Source organism: Lissotriton vulgaris, chromosome 5 (genome assembly GCF_964263255.1).
Source record: "Lissotriton vulgaris chromosome 5, aLisVul1.2, whole genome shotgun sequence".
NCBI lineage: Eukaryota > Metazoa > Chordata > Amphibia > Caudata > Salamandridae > Lissotriton > Lissotriton vulgaris.
In genome coordinates, this window is record NC_141693.1 from 459,223,821 (window position 1) to 459,244,667 (window position 20,847).

The window sequence follows — 20,847 nt, forward strand, 5'->3', positions numbered from 1 at the left end:
AAGATCTCTAAAAAAGTAGGCTGGGACTCTTCACAAGACAGTTGAGAATTGAGCTTTATCAGTCAAGATAGGCCCCTCAATTATAGGGAATTTTGATTTTGGTTTAGTGTTTAAGGGCTAGATGTAGGTAAATCTAATTAACCGATTCATAAATACTGAATTTTACCGATTCGGTATTTATGAATCGGTAAATTAGAAGGAGGGAGATGTAGGTAAATTAAAAATCTGATTTACCGAATCGATAACATTCGATATTTACCGATTCGGTAAATACCGAATCGGTATTGCCCATTGATTCCTATGGGCCTTGAAGCCCATAGGAATCAATGGGCAATACCGATTCGGTTTACCGAATCGGTAAATACCGAATGTTGCAAGGGTGCAGGGGGTGTCACTTTGACACCCTCTAGCATCTCAATTCCGGACTTGTGTGCCATGTGGCACACAAACATGCCCTAAGGGCATGTCTGGGTGTCACACTGCAAAGGTGTGCATGCACAGATGTGCATGCACACCTGAATTCGGTATTTTACCACCCAATAGGATTGGGTGGTAAAATACCGATTCTTAAGGGCCTGTGGCACTCTTAGGAGTGGAACCTACATGTGGATTTACCGAATCAGTAAATATACCGATTCGGTATTTTACCGATTCTGTAAATTTACTGATTCAGTAAATTTACAGAATCGGTAAAATATAGGCCCCCTACATCTGAAAACCCTAATACCGGTCGGTAACGGCCGAATTAGGCCGTTACCGACCGGTATTAGGGCTCCTACATCTGGCCCTAAGCCACCAGTCTTTTGGAGAGCAGTAAGGAGACTAATATTGGTCTACAAGAGTTAACAGAAATATGTTGCCTTCACTGTCATCTTCATCTTGCCTGGTACCATCCTGCAGATGAAAATACACCACAATATAGTGCAAGAGATTGTTCCTTCATTGTTCTCTGAAACTGCAGAATCTCAGCCTCTTTCATTTACTCAGCTGACCTCTTATGAGTAATGCTGATGACGTGTGCCAGGGACATCAGAACCAACATCAGAGTTAGCAAAGGATCCGATGTCGGTGCTCCAATGGCCACTGATGGTGTCAGCCTGACATGAACAGAAAGGAGGACAGGAAACAATGGTCCACCTTTACATCAAAAGAGCAATGAAAACTTTGCCAGGATAACAACAAGGGATGAGGCCATACTTGGTACTGGAGAATCCATGACAATCCGAGTAGCTGCCCAAGTGCGGTTCTGGGCAAATATTGACAACAGGGCTTTCCAACAAGCCTTAAACTGTGCTTGAGTGGCCACAGCATGAAGAAAACCTTTCTGCTGAACAGGCTGAAGCCAGGCAACATTTACAGATGAAGAATACAACATTTCTTTGGATTTTTCCTTGGACCGTACATGCTTTTTTTCTCCTTTAGGGAAGAAGAGGATGTGCTTTGCCTCCTGCAATGTCACTCAGGAAAGGAACTTCAAGAGGTCTCAGACTTGCCAATAGTAGAGCCAAAAGAAAGGTCTGCCTCGCAACTCCATGATGACTTTAGGATGCATTAATCCACACAGATAACAAGATGAGGTAACAATTGCTAAGCAGAAGGAACGTAAGAGTGCAGAAAAAAAGCTGGAGTCTAATGTCCTTGCTTACATGAACCTTAGTCAACATCTTTGGCCTAAATGACAGATGTGTAATGTTCAACACTTTGTTTCAGTGGAAAAAAGGTCAACATTGAAGCATATACACTTTACAGATTACAAACGTTTACTATAGCTGTTACGATGTTCAAAAAGAGCAAGTTGTGCATGATGCAGCTTATTGTCACTTTGAGACATTGATCCTGCAGGAGATGGGATAAAACAATGTTAAAAGCTAATCTTACGCTAGTTTAAGTTTCTAATGGGGTTAAACAGATGCAAGGGAACAGTAAAACACATCTGATTACTTTGTAGGCAGTAGAAATAGACTCCCTCTTTTTGGTAGTATTTAAAGACTGTCTGTTAATCTTAATAGGCGAATCCCAAACTCAGTCCGGTACTTACTTAAAAAGCATGACTGCACAGTGGGGAAGGAAGAAAGTTGCATTCAGCCACAGGCTAGCTACACCAAAGGCAACTTACATTGCACCATGTTTTAATGTAAGAATAATATGGATAAGATGGTACATTGGAAATTTGAATAAAGCGAGAAAACAACATACATTTTTTGAGTTTTTTCGAACTATGGACTTTAATTCTCATTTTCCTCTTTTGTATAATTTTTCTCTTATGAAAAAGTTGTGCTGTTTACGACTTCTATAATTTTAAAATCAAATACGAATGACTTCAAATTTGTAAAACTGTATGAAGCAAAAAAACTATAAGCAAAATGGATTCTCTATCTTAATCAGAAAAACTGATACTTTTTGGGTTGATGTTTGGGTTCTTAAACAGCTGTTAAGAAGTCATATTTCCATTGTTGATATATCTGAGATGTTTTCAGGAAGTGCACATCACTCGTTTGAAATTACGTCTTAAAAGACTGCTGGGAAAACCTGTCCAATAGGCATTGCTGGACCTCAGCTATTTGGGATTGGAATATTTTGGTGCCACAGAAGTGTACAAATATTTCCAATTGTCAACATATGCCTATCTACATTGATACTACAGACACATCTGGAGAAAGGATGACACACTATAGATTAGTATGGATGGTGCGATACGTTTAGCTATGTTCATCTATATATTCCATTCTTTTCACTTCATTGTGCTGTTTATCACACTTGTCTTACAATGGTGCTTTATTCTAATAATTCCGCTACTTGTAAAACCTTAATTCCCCAACTTGTATAGCTTTAAAGAAAAGAAACAACTGAATTCAACATGAAACAATGGATCACTTCACTGTTAACAGGGGAGAACTTTGCAGTCGGTTTGCGGGTTGTGTGAATTCCAAGAGCAGCAGTACCAGGAAAAGCGTCCAGGGGCAGAGCAATTTTCCCCTTTGCAAGTAACTTTGGTAACTTCTCGCGTTTCCCGCTTCGCGGGAAACGCTCGCCTTCACCAACATCAGGGCAAAGACTGCAGGGAAACTACAGCGCCCACAAGGCAGTGGGGCTTCCAGACACGCCCAGCACACTGTGGACCAGGTGTATTTAATCACCACGGGACCCGTGCACCGCGGGAGAACTTTGCAGTCGGTTTGCGGTTTGTGTGAATTCCAGGAGCAGCAGTAGCAGGAAAAGCGGCCAGGGGCAGAGCAATTAACCCCTTTGCAAGTCACTTTGGTAACTTCTCTCGTTTGCCGCGTCGCGGGAAACGCTCGCCTTCACCAACATCAGGGCAAAGACTGCGGGGAAACTACAGCGCCCACAAGGCAGTGGGGCTTCCAGACACACCCAGCACACCGTGGACCAGGTGTATTTAATCACCACGGGAACCGCGCACCGCGGGAGAACTTTGCAGTCGGTTTGCGGTTTGTGTGAATTCCAGGAGCAGCAGGAGCAGGAAAAGCGGCAGGGGGTAGAGCAATTAACCCCTTTGCAAGTCACTTTGGAAACTTCTCGCGTTTCCCGCTTCGCTGGAAACGCTTGCCTTCACCAACATCAGGGCAAAGACTGCGGGGAAACTACAGCGCCCACAAGGCAGTGGGGCATCCAGACACACCCAGCACACCGTGGACCAGGTGTATTTAATCACCACTGGACCCGCGCACCGCGGGACGCGCGCGGGCACCGGGCGAAGCCCGAGCCAAGGGCGGGCCCGTTTAAGCCCGTTCAAGACCGAACAGGGACGGGACGGGCCACCCCCCCTTTCAGCTCATGTGTGCCATTGTCTTGTGAGTACATTGTATCTTTCTTTATTGTCACAGACTTGCCGGGTTTATATTCATGCCCCCGAAGGAGGCCAAGGGGAAAGTGGACGTTGTTAACCTCACGGGAACCATGGACTAATTTATAACAAAGATGAACTGTGTTATCGATGAGTGGATCACGATTATGGAGCGACGTGTATCCCAGGACCTCGCCATTGCAAGAAGGTCTTCAATGGGAAATATTGCTAATGCACGGACTCCTGTCCATCAAGGTCTTAATAGTGGTATTGGTGTATCACCAATTATAGAACTCCGCATTTTACAGTTACCATCTTATGATACATCGCATGTTTCCTCGGGAGAACAGTCCACGGTTTTTGAATCGTTATTGCTTTCTCCCCACAAGTTGCCCACCGTAGCTAAGGTACACAATACTAGACAATTGCGTGAGAGAAACCCAAGGGCAATTCCCAAGTATAAGCAAGGGCTGCCAACTAACAATGGGGGTAAGAAAGCCCCAAAAAATATTAGAGTAATTCCAGCTACACTGGAGCAGCCCGTTGTGGGTGACTCAGCAAGCCTAGTTCCATCCTTAGTTGATCCTACACCAACTAGAATGGTGCATCAGGCCGCAAGCGGGAGGTTAAGTCAAGGCGACAGGGTAGGGGTGATGGACCCCGAGCCACCCGCTATATATGATACACTTAGACTTCTCCTACGTCCACTTGAGGATAGATTGAGTAAGATCGAACAGCACCTAAAAAGGATCGAGCGTGACTTTAAGGGAATCGCTAACTCCTTATTAAAGGATGCTACTCCCATGGCTACCCAATAACTAGTTAAAGCCAGTGGAACAAATGCTCCAGTTGTCCTGAAGGACGCGGTAGCATTGAAAATTGCCCATAAGGCTCCAGATGCACCCCTCAACAAGGATCTAACAGCTGCCAATGTAAGTAAACCTTGCCAGCATAATGTACCTCAGGTCAGTGAGGGTGGAGGGGTTCCCTTAGCCCAGATTCCCAAGGGGAAAAATATTATAAATTTACCCCCAGAAGTATGTCCTTTCGTGGTAATTCTAGCAGGGGTTCCAGAATTGGGCAAGCATGAGGTGGATTCCCCTACAACATTGAGGAACAGGGTTGTCCATTGGTTAAACATAAACAGACCACTGCACTTACATATTGTGTGTAAAATACTTATGGTCCGAAGGGTGCCATGGATTGGCCATCTGGCCAAAAATATAAGGGGGGATTGCATTCTGGTTAATTTTAACGACCCCAGATCTGTTGAGTATATTTGCAACTGGAGATACCCTAGCCCAGGAGCGACTATCCGCTCCCTTCCACTGTCTTATTTCTATCCCCCTGGTCATTTCACTTCATTAGCAGATGGCTGGACAGTGGTGCAGCGGACTGGGAGGCGGCCACCCCAGGGGGGTTGGCCAGGGCCGTTCTTATCCCTGGACCCTATCCCTACTCAAAAGCGTTTCAACTGTTTGGAGGCTGTTGACTGACTTCAGGACAGAGTAGGAGTACTGACTAGCTCCTCTCCCCCCTTGAGTAGATGCTCCCCCTCTCCTTCTGTATCACCACAGTCTCCGGGCCCAGAGTTACCAATTCCTGTTACAGCACCTCTGAGGGCTATTAACATCGTTAGTCACGATTTACATCAATCTCCACGTGCTCTAATTTCCTGTAATGATCCCACCAATAACTTTAAACTTGTTTCGTGGAATGTGGCGGGACTGCGAAATAAGCTCTTATTACCGGATTGGAATGATTTTATTGATGGGTATGATATGTGTTTTTTTTCAGGAAACTTGGTGTCTTGAACCCCTGTATAAGCCTGGCTTTTCTTGTTTTCATGTACCTGCTATCTCGGTTGGCCGAGGTCGTCCCTCTGGAGGGCTTATGGCATGGGTAAGGATAGACCTTAACCTTAAGATTACTCACCACACGTGTTCAACACTAGATGTTATGAGACTTTCCATCAAGGGCATGAATGGCATTACCTCTTGGGAATTTTTTGATGTATACGCTGGAGGCACCCAAGGGGGGGCTAAATCCTCCACCATTTCTGTTCTCTCTGATTTGCTCCAGTTGTGTCCTTCTGATTCCTTAGTTCTGGTTGCTGGTGACCTAAATTGTTTGTTCGAGCCTCTGGCAGTACATGACATCCTCTGAGTTAATGAGGAAGATGCCAGATGGGGCATTCCATCTTTGTCGCTTATGCCTGTCAAGAGATGGTCACCGGTTGTCATCCAATTGAACGCCCTAACGATAGAATCTGGTCCGAGAGCTGTAAATGGGCGCACTATCTCCGATGCTCGGGGGGCAAACACATATAACAGGGTTTCCTGCGAAAGCAGAATTGACTATATAATGGTGGGCAGGAGGGCATGGAAGTTAGTGGAGGATATGGTCGTTATTCCATCAGTAGACAGTGACCATAACCCCCTGTCCCTCACAATGGTGGACCTGTGGCAGAGGAAGGAGCACACCCCCTCCGCTAGCTCGAGATTATTAACTAAGATAGTTGTCCCATCCAATTGTAATAGGTTTCTTAAATGGCCAAAGTTTATTATGGACGAGCAAAGATTGGGTGCATTGGAAGAAATCCTTAGTGAGCAGACTCTAAGGCTTTCTGCAGCATGTAAGGACGTGGCTGGACCTGTGGCGGCAGAAAGCAACTACGTTGATACGTTAGATCAGATTGGTGTTTCTGTTTTCAGTTCCCAGTAAAAAGCGCCCGACGAATGTCTAGCCAGTGCAAACGTGGTTTGATAAAAAATGCAGAATGAAAAAAATAGTCTGATTCTTGCCATCAAATCTAGTAATCCAGTTCTTGTTCGGCAGGCAAGATTACATTATAGACAAGCCATCACAATAGCTAAGAGGGAGTGGGAAAAATCTCATTGGGATAGCCTTAGAGCAGCGAGTAAATCTAAAAATGGTGAGCTATTTTGGACTTAAGTCAGAAGATCCAATGGCTGCGACCCAGATCAAGTCCCCAATCATATTACAAATAGGGAGTGGTTTGAGCATTTCAGGAAATTGTACGGGGGTGATGAGCATTTGGGTACTCCAGGGCCCTTTCATGGTGCCATGGTTACTGAGTCTTCCCAGGTTCCATTCACTAGAGTAGACAAGAAAGAGGTGCTGGCTGCATTAACCAAGATCGTGCCCGCTAAGGCCCCGGGACAAGATGGTGTACCGGGTGACCATTTTAAAGCTAACATCGAAGGCTGGACGTCCTACTTTGAAATTCTTACGAATGCCTTGTTGGAAGGCTCACCGGTCCCGAACTCTTGGAAGGGGGCCAAAGTGATCCCTAGATACAAGAAAGGCCCAAGGGGGGACCCTGCCAACCCAATAAGTCTTATAGATGCTGGGCAGAAACTGGTTGGCAGGGTACTCTTGGAGAGGATTCTCTTGTGGGCGGATGAAAATAGTATTATATCACCCTTTCAGGCTGGCTTTAGGACTTGCACAAGCACAATAGACCAGGCATTTAGGCTAGTGCTCTTACACTGTAAGGTGGTTACCATTGGCAAAGGCGGTCTTTATTTGGCATTTATTGACCTGAAGACTGCCTATGGCTGGTCCTGGAAGAGATGGGGATTCCTTCGCCCATTCTGAATCTCTTGGCTCGTATGCATGACGGAAATTATGCCCGTATTAGATGGGGAGCACAGGAGCAAAAAACTGATAAAATCCCTGTGGATAGAGGGGTACGCCAGGGTTGTGTACTGGCTCCTTCACTCTTCATGCTATTTGTGAATGGCGTAGTCTCCTTTCTGCGTGAAATCAATGCTGACGCCCCGGTCCTGGCGGGTGATAAAGTCCCCGCATTACTCTTTGCGGATGATACGCTGTTAGTATCAAAAACTCCTGCAGGATTGCAGAAGCTGTTACACCACTTCTGTTTGTTTTGTAAGCTGAGGGGCCTTGCCATAAATACTTCCAAAACCAAGCTTCTTTACTTTAACCCGATTAGATCGTCCAGATCTACCTTGTCTCTTGACAGGGTGTCTCTGGAACGTGTAAAAGAGTTTGACTACCTGGGGATTAGGATTTCCGATAAACTTAAATGGCAGCCACACATTGATAAAATGGCGCTGAACCATAAGAGGGTAGTTGGAGTACTGGGGAGGGAACACCGTGCCTCCACCTCTAAGCCCGTTGCTCCTGCCCTGGACATCTATGCTGCAAAAGCTGTAGGCTGCGTCCTATATGGTGCGGAGCTTTGGGGCTTCGAATGTGTGGATGCCCTAGTTATCGCAGAGAACAAGTTCTTTAGGGAGCTTGTTTCGCTCCCAAGGGGTACCCCAACTAAGCCACTTTTGAGTGATCTGGGTCGCCGTTCCATCAAGGACCTAGCTACTCTGCGCCCTCTCTTATACTGGGCCCGACTATGGCTTACCCTGGAGCTCTCAAGGTACACCGACGGCTTAAAAGAGGTCATGAACGTTCAAGGAGCTCATAAAATTAGTTGGCTAGCTAATATAAAGAAGCTTTTGCTGGTAATGGGTCTTTTAACTGCTTGGGAGTCTGGGGCATTGCTATCTAAGGCAGAAAGTAAGCGGGCCTACTGGGCATGGGTCGATGACCAAGAGCAGAGGGAACCAAACCAAGGTAGGCTAACTGAGGTATTCCGTCAGCACAAGCCTAAGCCTCGCCTGGAGCCCTATCTAGATTTTATTATGAAGCCTAGAGACAGATATATTTTTATTCAGTTCAGGGTGGGCACTCTTCCACTTAGCGACCGTACTAGCAAGTGGAAGCCACCGCATCAAACTCCCGCTGACTATCCAACCTGCACAGTTGTTATTGAAAATATTGCTCATGTGTTTTTTGTATGCCCAGCCTACACAAAACCTAGAGAGAAATGGCTCAAACCTGTGTGTCTGTTGCTTGAAACCAGGGACCACTCTGTCGCACTGAGAATACTTAAGGCTGATGCTAGCACAACCCTAGTGTGTGGGGTGGCCAAATTTTTAAGTTGGGCTTGGCTGATTAGGCTGAAGGCTATTCGATGAATTAAGCATAAGCAAAATATCTTTTTATATACCCATATATCCACAAAGCTGTTACAGTTTAATGCATTTTTAATTATTTATTGTAATATAAAAGGTTATCTTTAATTTCTTTTAAATGTATTGTTAATGAACTGTGTTTTTAATTGTAAAGGTGCTTTTATGATATTATATATATCGAAATAAAGCTTTGATGATGGTTAACAGGTTCAAACATTTTTTGTTCTTACCTCAATGCCAGAGAGAATTCCAGAGAATGGGCGATCAGTCAGTTTAGGTTTGTAGGTTAGAACAGTAGTCCCTTTCAGAATAATAGCATTGGTATCAAAGCAAGACATATCTTCAACTACAACAAATTCAGTACCTGGTCCAAACAGCAAAAGTAGAATGTTACAAAAACAACAAGAATACCAAAATATTATGCTTATTTATATAAAGAACAATAGGCAAACAGAATGGGTACAAATCTGAACAATATGCTACACCTGCAAGATTTCAATGTGTGAATGCGTTTTCATAACATGTGTGCATAACTCTCTCATCCCTATTTCCTATTCTTCAAACTCATGAAGAGATTGCCACACATTAACAAATTCTCAATAAAGTTTATGAAATGGCCACAATCCTTCCAAGCATATATACTTAATGCACAAGTTACTACTTGTGTAATGATATATCTGTAAAAGACATTAGTTAGACTCCTTACCTTAGAATATTCCCAGGCTTCAGACTGGATCCGAAAAGTTTCAGCTAGCAGTACCTCTGCGCGTCAGTAGGTGGCGTTGTACAGCTCCGCGTCCGTCGCTGGCGTCGTAAGCGCCGCGATGTCATCATGGAGACTACTTAGGCGCCACCCATGTGCACTGACGTCAGTTCTGTACACGACTTTCCGCGCCAAGAACGCAGAGCCATGCAAGAAACTGACCACTGGTGCTAAGAAACTAGGGCCCTGAAAGGGATGTCCTTAACCCTAGAAATCAGTTTGCAGAAAGGGGAGGATGGGTGAGGCGGTAAAGAATCCATCACTAATTAATGTCTCTTACAGATATATTGTTACACAAGTAGTACCTTGTGCATCTGAAAGAGACATGTTAGTGATAGATTCCTTACCTTAGAATATATACCCCAGCTATACCAACCCCGGTGGTGGGTCTGTGAACAAGATTACACCAGAAAGTCACGGAGATCAGAACAGCCAAAGAAGCCATCTCTCCGGACTTGACTGTCAAGGCAGTAATGCTTGGTAAACTTGTGCAGCGAGGCCCACGTAGCTGCCTGACAAATATCCTGCAAGGGAACGCCGTGTCCCAAGGCAGTAGTGGCTGCTGTTGCCCTGGTAGAATGGGCCCACAGCCCCACAGGAGGCTCCTTCTTAGCCAACGAGTAACAGGCTGTAATGCAGAGAATGACCCACCAAGAGATGGTCCGTTTGTGCATGGCCGACCTTTTTTGGCGCCCACATAGCCAACAAAGAGCTGGTCATCCACCCGGAAATGTTGTGTGCTACAGATAGAACAAGAGCGCACGTTTTGGGTCACGACGGTGGAGCCTCTCTTCCTCTTACGAAGGATGCGGAAAGAAAGTGAGCAAAGTGATGGACTGCCCAACGTGGAAAGGTGTGACAACCTTTGGCAAGAAAGAAGGATGGGTCCTTAAAACCACCTTGTCCTGATGAACAGAAAGGAAGGGAGGTTTAGAAGAAAGAGCCTGGAGCTCACTTACTCTTCTAGCAGAGGTGATAGCTACCAAGAAAGCCGTCTTGCTAGTAAGAAATATGCGTAATACCTTTCAGAAAACGGGTAACAACCGGGTACTTAAAAAGAGAAGACTGATCTGGAAGCAGTAGAAAGAAGGAGATGGCCGAAAGATAACCTTTAATAGTGTCCGGAGCAGAGCCCTGCTGGGCCAAAGAAAGAAGGAACAGAAAGACCTCGGAAAGAGGAGCAAAAAGGGGGTCCACAGACTTGGCTGTGCACAATGCCACAAACTTGTTCCACCTGCAGGTGTATACCGTTTTAGTGGCGGGATGCCTGGCTGCCAAAATAACATTGCAGACTTCGGGAGGAAGATTGAAAGCTGTCAACTGTCGCCGCTCAATCTCCATGCATGGAGGTGGAAGCGGGACAGGTTTGGGTTGAGGACCGTCCCCTGCTGCTGCGACAGAAGATCCTCCCAAAGAGGGAGTTGTATCGGTGGATCGATCGCCAAAGTGAGTAGCTTGGGATACCAGTATCTTCGTGCCCAATTCCGGAGCCACAAGAATAACTTGGGACCGGTTGAGCCAAAACTTCTTCAGCACTCTGGGCTGAAGTGGTATATGCGGAAAGGCGTACAATAGACCGCAACTCCACTCTCGACGAAAAGCGTCCCCGAGCGAATGCGGCCTTGGAAATTCCAACACGCAGAACTGATGACATTACACATTCTCTTCGGTGGCGAATAGATCTAACCAAGGCTCTCCCCACTGCTGAAAGAGACCTTGCGCCACGTCCGAGTTCAGACGCCATTCGTGATCCATCAAGCACCGGTGGCTGAGTTCGTCCGCCCTGGCGTTCAGAGAACCTGCTAGGTGTAGAACCACCAAGGTAATGCCTTGATGTTCCAGCCATGTCCAGAGGCACAGAGCCTACTGACATAGGGTACAGGACTCCACCCCGCTCTGTTTGTTGCAATACCACATGGCGGTGGTGTTGTCCGTGAACACCTGCACCACACTTCCCTGGACAGAGGGAAGGAATGCTTTCAGTGCAAGTCAGATCGCTCGAAGCTCCAAAAGGTTGATATGGAGCCGGGACTCCGCCGAAGACCAGAGGCCTCTGATCTCCGCCTCTCCAAAGTGGCCTACCCATCCGAGAAGGGAAACATCCGTAACCCACTGTGTGCTCCGGTTGGGGAAGGGAGAGGGACCTCCCATTTACCCAATCGCAATTCGTGAGCCACCACTGCAATCGATGTGCAGGGCCCTCCGAGATCTGGACATGATCGGATAGGTTGCTCCGATGCTGTGCCCACTGGAACTTCAGGTCCCACTGCAGAGCCCGCATATGCCCTCTGGCATGTTGCACTAGCAGGATGCAGGAGGCCATCAGGCCTAGGAGCCGGAGGGTCATCCTGACTGAAACCCGGGATAGAGGCTGAAAGATCAGAATCATAGCCTGAATATCCCAGACTCACTGCTCGGGAGGATAAACCCAAAACCGTGTCAAATCCAGAACCGCTCCAATGAAGGGGAGCTTCTGAGAGGGACTCAGGTGCGACTTCGGCATGTTGAAGGAGAACTCATGCGGGAGGTCCGCCGTTGTCTGAAGGTGGGTGACAACTGCTTGGGGCGAGCCCGCCTTCAACAACCAGTCGTTGAGGTAGGGGGAGACTGACACCCCTGACCTGCGCCGGTGAGCTGCGACCACTGCCATCACTTTCGTGAACACCCGAGGGGCGCGGGTAAGGCAGAAACGGAGCACAGCAAACTGAAAATGCTCCTGGCCTACCGTGAACCGGAGGTAACGTCGGTCGGCCGGCAGGACGAGGATGTGAAAATATGTGTCATGCAAGTCCAACACCACCATCCAGGCTCCAGGGTCGAGGGCAGCCAAGACCTGAGTCAACATCTTGAACTTCTCCTTCTGGAGGAAGCGATTGACGTACTTGAGGTCCAAGATGGGGCGCAAGCCCCCTTGTCCTTCTTGGGGACCAGAAAGTAGTGGGAATAACAACCACGTCCTACTGCTGGCCGAGGAACACGCTTGATGGGCTCCTTAGCCAAGAGGGCCATGACTTCCTGTTGGAGAAGCGCAAAGTGATCCCCCGACATGGGTTGTATGACGATCCATCGCCTACATTTACATCGCGGCAGTTTACAGCGCAGCACTTACATCGCAACCGCGATTACAGCGGCAATGTTTTCATCGCACGTTGTTGCGACTCAAATGAGGCCATGTAATTGGATAGCGTGACACATCGGCGAATTTACATCGCACGACATGACAACGCAATGTTGCTTGTCGAGGCTTGAGTACTGGTGCAGGAAGTCTGACAGAGCCGATAGAAAGTCTCCTCTCAGCTTTAACAATCTCTTATGAGATTGCTCCCACCGCTTTTGCCAAATAATAGTCAATAGTAGCCCTCTTGTTGCTATTAAGATGGTCTGTGTGAGCAACCATTCGCTTCCCCATAGTAGGTATATACAGTAAATTCCTGCAAATAGAATATTATATTTAGCCTTTGCCCTAATGCAGTGTTCACACAAGTTACAGGCTACCAAGATTACACTAACCGGCAACGTCACTGTAGTAAATTCTTCGCAGTGTGCACCGTGAGTAATGTGTCCCTCGCGCTGTTGCTGCCTCGTAGATGACCATCCATAGGGTAGGCCCAGCCTGGCCATGGACGGGCGCAGAAGGTCCCGCCCTTGGCCCAGGCTTTACCCTGGCGCGTCCCGCGCAGCGGGAGACAGGAACAGCTTTAAAGCTCCTCCTGGCGCATAGAATCAGCATTGGTGGCGCCTGCCGCACTGACTGGTGGGGGCTGTATTCCCCTGGTAAGGTGCTATTTGCTGTGAAGGGGCTGAGGAGTATATTCAGTGCTTTCCTAAAGCTCAAGTGATTAGAGTTTCTGCCATAGATGGATTAGAGGGATGTTCCATTTCTTGACAGCTCCCATTTCTAAACTACTCACTCAACTCTTTTTCACACAGCGAGGGATAATCACTGTAGCTGTGGACCAAAACTGCCTGGTGGTATATTAGTTTTGAATTTTAGCGTGAAGATGGGTAGGACACAGCTGACGCTGGGAATACCGAGGGCCTGAATCAAAATATTTTATCTATCCAAAGGTATTTAGGATGGATTGTAAAAGGAGAGGCATGTGCTCATCTCTGAAATACAAGGATGACGTAAACAACTGTTTTGAACCAAATGTAGCCTCACTATGGTTCCCCTCTAAGCGGAAATAAGCAGCGCTTCACTGTAAACTGATCTCAGTATAACCATTATTTAAATCTCACCTTTCTGCCGATCAAGAGTTAATAGTGGACAGAGAACATATACGAACAGCTCAGTTTTAGTTATAAATACTGGTTCTGGGAAAAGTGTTTTTGAAGGCATAAATCTCACCTTTCTGCCGATCAAGAGTTAATAGTGGACATAGACCATGTATGAACAGCTCAGTTTTAGTTATAAATACGGGTTCTGGGAAAAGTCTTTTTGAAGGCATATTGCATTAGGAACAATCATTCATCAATACTAACGAGCATGTTAAAACTATTCTAGTTGATATAATTGGAAATAGCTGTAATTAACTTGGCATATCAGGGATGTAGGATTGTATCTAAAAATCTACTTGCTGTCTGGGCTAAATGCTTCAGGGATCTACTTGTCTTTTTAAAAAAAAAGAAAAACGTTTGTTCCATTTTGGTGCCACCCACGCATCATGCACCCATCCACCATCCGTCCATCCATCCATCATGCACCCATCCATCCATCATGCATCCACCCATCCATCCATCCATCCATCCATCATGCACCTATCCATCAACCCATCCATCATGCATCCATCCATATATTACAGCATGCATCCATCCATCCATATATTCCATCATGCATCCATCCATCCATATATTCCATCATGCATCCATCCATCCATCCACCCACCTATCATGCATCCATCCACCCATCCAAGCATCATCCATCCATCCATCCATCATCCATCATCCATCATGCACCCATCATTCCTCCCATCCATCCACCTATCCATCATGCATCCATCCATCCATCCATCCATCATCCATCCACCCATCCATCCATCATCCATCTATCCATCATGCACCCATCAATCCACCCATCCATCATGCATCCATCCACCCACCCATCCATCATGCATCCATCCACCCACCCATCCATCCATCATCCATCCATCCATCATGCACCCATCAATCCACCCATCCATCCATCCATCATGCATCCATCCATCCATATATTCCATCACCCATCCATTCATCCATCCATATATTCCATCATTCATCCATCCATCCATCATGCATCCATCCATCCATCATGCATCCATCCATCCATCCATCCACCCATCCATCCATCCATCCATCCATCATGCACCCATCCACCACCCACACATCATGCATCCATGCACCCACACATCCTCCACCAACCTCTTGGCACACAATAATGTGACACAGATTGTTTTTTATTTCACCGCATGTTAGGCCATAAGTTTTCAAAGCCTCGTGCTTTTTTTTTTCACCGCATGTTAGGCCATAAGTAGCCTTGTGTTTTTTTTATTTCCCCGCATGTTAGGCCATAACTTTTCAAAGCCTCGATAACGATTTTCATGCTGGACGTGCTTGTGCAGGTGTGACTCGTGCTTGTGTTTTGTTCGTGCTTGTATAACGATTTTCATGCCTTACCATCACAGGATTGTTAGGCCATAAGTTTTCAAAGCCTCATGCTTTTTTTTATTTCACCGCATGTTAGGCCATACATTTTCAAAGCCTCGATAATGATTTTAATGCCGGACGTGCTTGTGCAGGTGTGCCTCGTGCTTGTGTTTTGTTCGTGCTTGTATAACGATTTTCATGCCGTACCATCGCAGGATTGTTTATAACGATTTGTGTTTTTTTATATTTCACCGCATGTTAGGCCATAACTTTTCCAAGCCTCGATAACGATTTGTGCTTTTTTTTTATTTCACTGCATGTTAGGCCATAACTTTTCCAAGTTTTGCTTGTGTTTTGTTCGTGTTTGTATAACGATTTTCATGCCGTACCATCGCAGGATCGTTGTAGTCGCATGCGATGTTAATGGCATTGCGCCGTGGTCGCATGCATAGTGAATGCATGCGATGCAAACGATCCAGCGATGTAAAAGTCGCGGTGCGATGGCACCGCGATGTGTTGACATCGATGTAATGGGTGTTTCCCCCGACATGCGGTGGATCTGAGGTGGCATGGCTGGGGGGTAGACTCGGAGGGGACGGAGTAAACCCTCCGGACGAGTTGCAGTAAGCACTTGTCGGGAGCGACAGCACGCCAGTGGGGGAGGTGATGACGAATCCTGCCGCCCACTGACGTGGGATGCACCCAAAAGCTCGGTTTAGGAAGGCTTTGAGGCGGATGCTGCGGGAGCAGAGGTGGACTGACCAGCACGCTGGCCCCCTGGACACCACTGCGGCCTACACGCCCACGGCCACGCCAAGTTTGGTTCTGCGCAGGCTTCTGACTGAACGAGCGGGCAGGTGCCAAGAAAGGAATGAAAAGTAGACGTGGCCGGCTGCGTGGTAGAGAGACCCAAGGACTTAGCCGTAGCCCGAGAGTCCTTCAAATGCTCCTGCACACGGTCTGCCTTATCGCCAAACAGGCGAGTGCCATCAGGTGAGAACCCGGTAGATCTCAACCAGGCGTGGCGACAAAGCGCCACAGTCGTAGAAATCACCCTTCCTAGTGAGTCCGCGGTGTCCAACCAACACCGAATGGCGAACTTAGCCGCATCTTTGCCTTCAACAACAGCTTGGGACAGCACAGCTTGGACCTCCTCAGGGCACTGAGGCAACACCTGTGCAACTGTATCCCACACCGTGTGGGAATAGCGGCCCAATATGCACGCAGTGTTCACCGACTGCAGGCCTAAGCTGGCCGAAGATAACAACTGCTTGCCAAACTGCTCTAGCTTCTTAGAGTCCTTATCCAGCAGAGCCGTGGGGAAGGCATTCTGGGATGTCGAAGCTTGGATGACCAGGCTCTCGAGCGTAGGATGAGTGGTCAGAAAGGCAGGGTCACCCGGAGCCTGGCGATGACGCCTGGCGATGTTCTTATCCACAGAGGGCCCCTGTGGCTGGCCGCGACCAAGTACCCAGTAAGACGTCAGTGAGGGCGTCATTAAAGACCAGCAGGGGCACCGACAAAGCCATCTGGAGCACCTCAGTGGGGAGATTAGTTTTTAGGGTCACTTTAGGGAGAGCAAGGTTGAGGACCTCGGCTGCCCGAGCACCACAGTTTAAGAGGCGCCCTCCTACATGGTAGGAGGGGAAGAGGCAAACCCCGGGTCAGAGGAGCCATCAAGGACGCCGGCCTCCTCCAACTCGCCTGTCCAGTCCTGCTTGGAGTCACACTGACGAGCAAGAGGGTCCTCGGACCCCTCCCAGTCCTCCTCCCCCTCCGCCGTATGTTGTACAGACCAAGGTGGCGGGGCAGGGACCGGGGAAGGAACAAACGGTGCCGGGAACCCAATGCGGATCCCAGGTAGGGACAACATTGTCCTGGAACCGGGGCAGGGGCGGGACAAATGGTATCCACTGAGGCGCCAGAGGCAGAACCGAAGATGGAGACGGAGCCGGCAGCGGACCAAGTGGCACCATGGCGGAGCCAGCGGCGCAGGATCATGTGGCGCAGGGACTGGAGCCACCGCCGAAGGCTCGACAGGATCTGGACACGGGACCGCGGGGCCCAAGGCCTAAACAGGCGGTCCATGGTAGCAAGAAATTCTTGTACCTGTGCGCGAGTCGCCGACGGACCCGGATAAGGTGGGTAGGCCGTGGGACTCCCGGGCTCCGAAGGAGCCGCAGGGGCAGAACCCCTGTCCCCCTTGTCCGCATCCGGGGACCGACGGGGGGACGTCAGAGAGCGACCATGCTTCTTCGTTTTCTTTTTGTGTCGTCTCTGGAGCCCGAGTACCTCCCGGTCACCGCCTGAAAACACACACGTTTCCAGCGCTCTAATTGTGAAGATTCTCACACACCTGATAGGGCGGTACTTAGCTGTTAAATCGGATTTTGATTCCACTGGACACTCCACCGTTACTCATCTATATATTTGAGCAAGAAATTAGCATTGTATCTCTCTAATCTACCAACACAGAAAATTATTATTAGTTCCAGACTACCCTCGACCCATTCCTTGGTGTTGAGTCTGAAGCCCTGAAGAGTCGTGTTGACTCAACGGCACACGACTAAACACGTGTCGGCATATTGTGACATTTCTCAAGTCTGGATGCAATAAATCATCTCCCTGCTGGGACTAAGAACACACTGAAGAATCTGCTTCTGTTCATTTGATCATACCTGTTACTGTACTGAATTCATATGACACCTCAATGTAGTTGCGAGAGCACAGCTGTATTAGCGATGATGGTGGCCCCGCGAGCGTTCTCTGGAACAGCCCCTAGACCGAGAACGGCGCTGGGACGAGTGGACCTCAAGTAACTTCCGGCGCCACTCCCTCAAGGCCTTCGGGCCATGGCCAGACAGCCCATACAGGACCAAGAGACGTGGTCGCACTCCAGGCAGTAGAGGCAGACGCCGTGGGGGTCCGCCACCGACATATTGGGACGGCAGGCCCCACAAGACCTAAAACCAGGCATCCCTACGTGCACCAGAGTACATTAAAAGGAGACAAAAAATCTCAAAAAATGAGTAAAAAAGTGACTAAGGTACGTCCTCTAACCGGATCTGCGCTTACTGGCGCGGAAAAATAAAGAACTGACGTCAGCACGCATGGCTGGTGCCTAAGTAGTCTCTGTGACCTCATCTCGGCAATTACGATGCCAGCGACAGATGCGGAGCTGCACATCGCCACCTACTGACACGCAGAGGTACTGCTATCAAAAACTTTCAGGATCCAATCTGACGCCTGGGGATATTCTAAGGTAAGGAATCTATCACTAACGTGTCTCTTTCAGATTATGGCCTCACGAAACAAGACATCAGTTCAGGAATAAAAGCAAAAACAAGATGTTTGCATAAAGCATAAGAGGTGCCTCAATAAAACAAGTTACTTATCTTTGATAATGAGCTTTCTGGTGGATACTCAAACTGCAGATTTCTCACCATCTGAATATTCCTCAGGTGCCAGGAAACCTAAAAACAGTATTCCTGAGGTTGCATTGTGCGGATCTGCTCCACATTGTTCGGCTCCAGAAGTGACAAGCAGAGATGTAAATAAATGCCCCCAATGCATGCAGACATCAGTTGCTTTCTTAGGCTGTCCACACCCTCGGACACAGAGACGATCGGCAGATTGGTATGTCCAGTGTGCAGATATCTACCATGAGACCTTTTGGATGGAAAAATAGTCCAGGTCACAGAAGGGTAGGGTCAGTGAGGAACCAACGGTTAGATAGAGTATCCACTAGAAACATCTGTATCAAAGGTGAGTAACTTGTTCTTCTGATGGATACCTCTAAACACAAGATTCCGCACCTTGTGACCAGATACCACAACAGCGCCTCCCCAAGTGGTGGGTCTGTAAACTGACTCAGACCAAAAAGTCCTGCAGGATTGACTGGGAAAATGCTCTTCTCAACGGACCCAACTGTTGAGGTAGTAGGACCAGAAGCCGCCTGACCAATGTCGAGGAAAGGAACTCTGTGTGCTAGCGCCATGGTAGCAGCCTTAGCACTGTTGGAATGACCCCATAAGCCTTACGGAGGCTACTTCGTCCCCTGTGCATAGCATATCTTTACGCAGAGAGCAATCCAGCAAGAGAAGGTCTGTTTTTGCACTGTCTTGACATTCTTTGCACCTGAGAGCCCCACAAATGGCTGATCGTCCATCCAATGGTCTTTGGTGCAATCAATATGAAAGCTTAGGGCCCTCTTAGGGTCGAAACAATGAATTCTTGCTTCCTCCTTAGAGGAATGAGGTGGGGGTAAAGAATGCCAGATTGGTAAAAGCCTGCCTAACAGGTAATGGCGTCCCCACTTTCAGTAGAAAGCAAGCTCAGGTCCTCAAACCAACTTGTCGAGGAAGAATGATATACAAGGTGGGTTTACTGAAGGAGTCTGCAGTTCGCCTACACACCTAGCTGATGCTATGGCAATGAGAAAAACTGTTTTCCTCACAAACTAATGGGCTGCAGCTCAAAAGGGGTGCATATTAAAAAAGGGAGAAGTTCAAGTCCCACTGTGGTATCACAAAAGGTGTTGATAGAAAAAAATTTGCAAACCTTTCAAAAATCTCATTCCAAAAGGTGACTTAAATAAAGAAGGCTGATCCTGCATTCATAACAAAACTGAAAGAGCAGACAAATAGCCTTCAGCAGTGCAAAAAGCAAGTCCTTGCTGAGCCGGATACAAAACAAACAAGAAAACTTCAGATAACTTGGCTTTTAGTGGATCAATTTGGGTGTGCCGCTCCAAGCCACAAATTTGTCCTAATGACTGCGTACACTGATTTTGTAGAGGAACGCCTCTCCGCGAAGAGGACATGAACAACATTAAAAGGAAGGTCAAAAGAGGACAAATGCTGCCTCCTAGTCTCCAAGCGTGGATATACAGATTGTGCAGATTCAGGTGCAGAACCCTGCCATGCTGCTAAGTCAGAAGATCCTACAAAGCGGCAACCTGATCGGAGGACAGATGCTCATGCCCAAGAGTTCGGGGTACCACACTCTCCTGGCCCAATCTGTTTCCACAGACATGACTCTTGCCTTGGTATTCCTGATCTTCTTCAGAACTTGGGGTAAGAGAGCCAGAGACGGAAAAGCATACAGGAGTCCCAGGCACCACTCTAGGCAGAATGCATCTACGAATGAGAGAGCCTTTTTGAGAACTACAGTGCTGACACTGCATTTTCTCAGCAGTGGTGAAAAGATCCAGTAGGGTTCTCTCTATTGACAGAAGATGTCCTGCACCACCTCAGTTTAATTGCTGCCACTGGATTCAAGCTAGCCTGACTGATATGGGGTGATATCCCAAAATTGGTCCAAGAATTCTTGTTTCGTGCCCAGGGAGGACATTGCCTGTTAGTTGGGGCTGGACTGTTTCCATGGGGAGCAGGGTCAAAACTGATTTGCATATGGCTGGATCCAAACTGGAATGGCATGGCGAGTAAAAAAACAATGGATTTAGGCCCAGATCTCTGTAGTGGGGGTGAATGTTTCATAATGTTCAGCATTCCGTCCATCATCTTTTTGTGCTGTCATGGTCCCATAAGTGTTGGCGGCTGAGTTTGTCCGCCCTGGTGTTTATAAATCGCACCAGGTGGTTTACCACCAGAGAAACTTTCTGGGAGTCCAACCATTTT

The 20,847-nt window shown here is 47.6% G+C and overlaps 1 protein-coding gene across 2 annotated transcripts in view; it reads right to left on the reverse strand.

Annotated features, from left to right (window-relative positions):
- Nucleotides 1-20,847, reverse strand: part of VPS13D (vacuolar protein sorting 13 homolog D) — a 2,754,556-nt gene that overhangs the window by 1,716,773 nt on the left and 1,016,936 nt on the right. For both annotated transcript variants that reach the window (XM_086921894.1, XM_086921893.1), the window contains exon 32: nt 9,054-9,187. In XM_086921894.1, the coding sequence (XP_086778020.1) occupies nt 9,054-9,187 (134 nt within the window). The remainder of the gene's footprint in view (nt 1-9,053; nt 9,188-20,847) is intronic.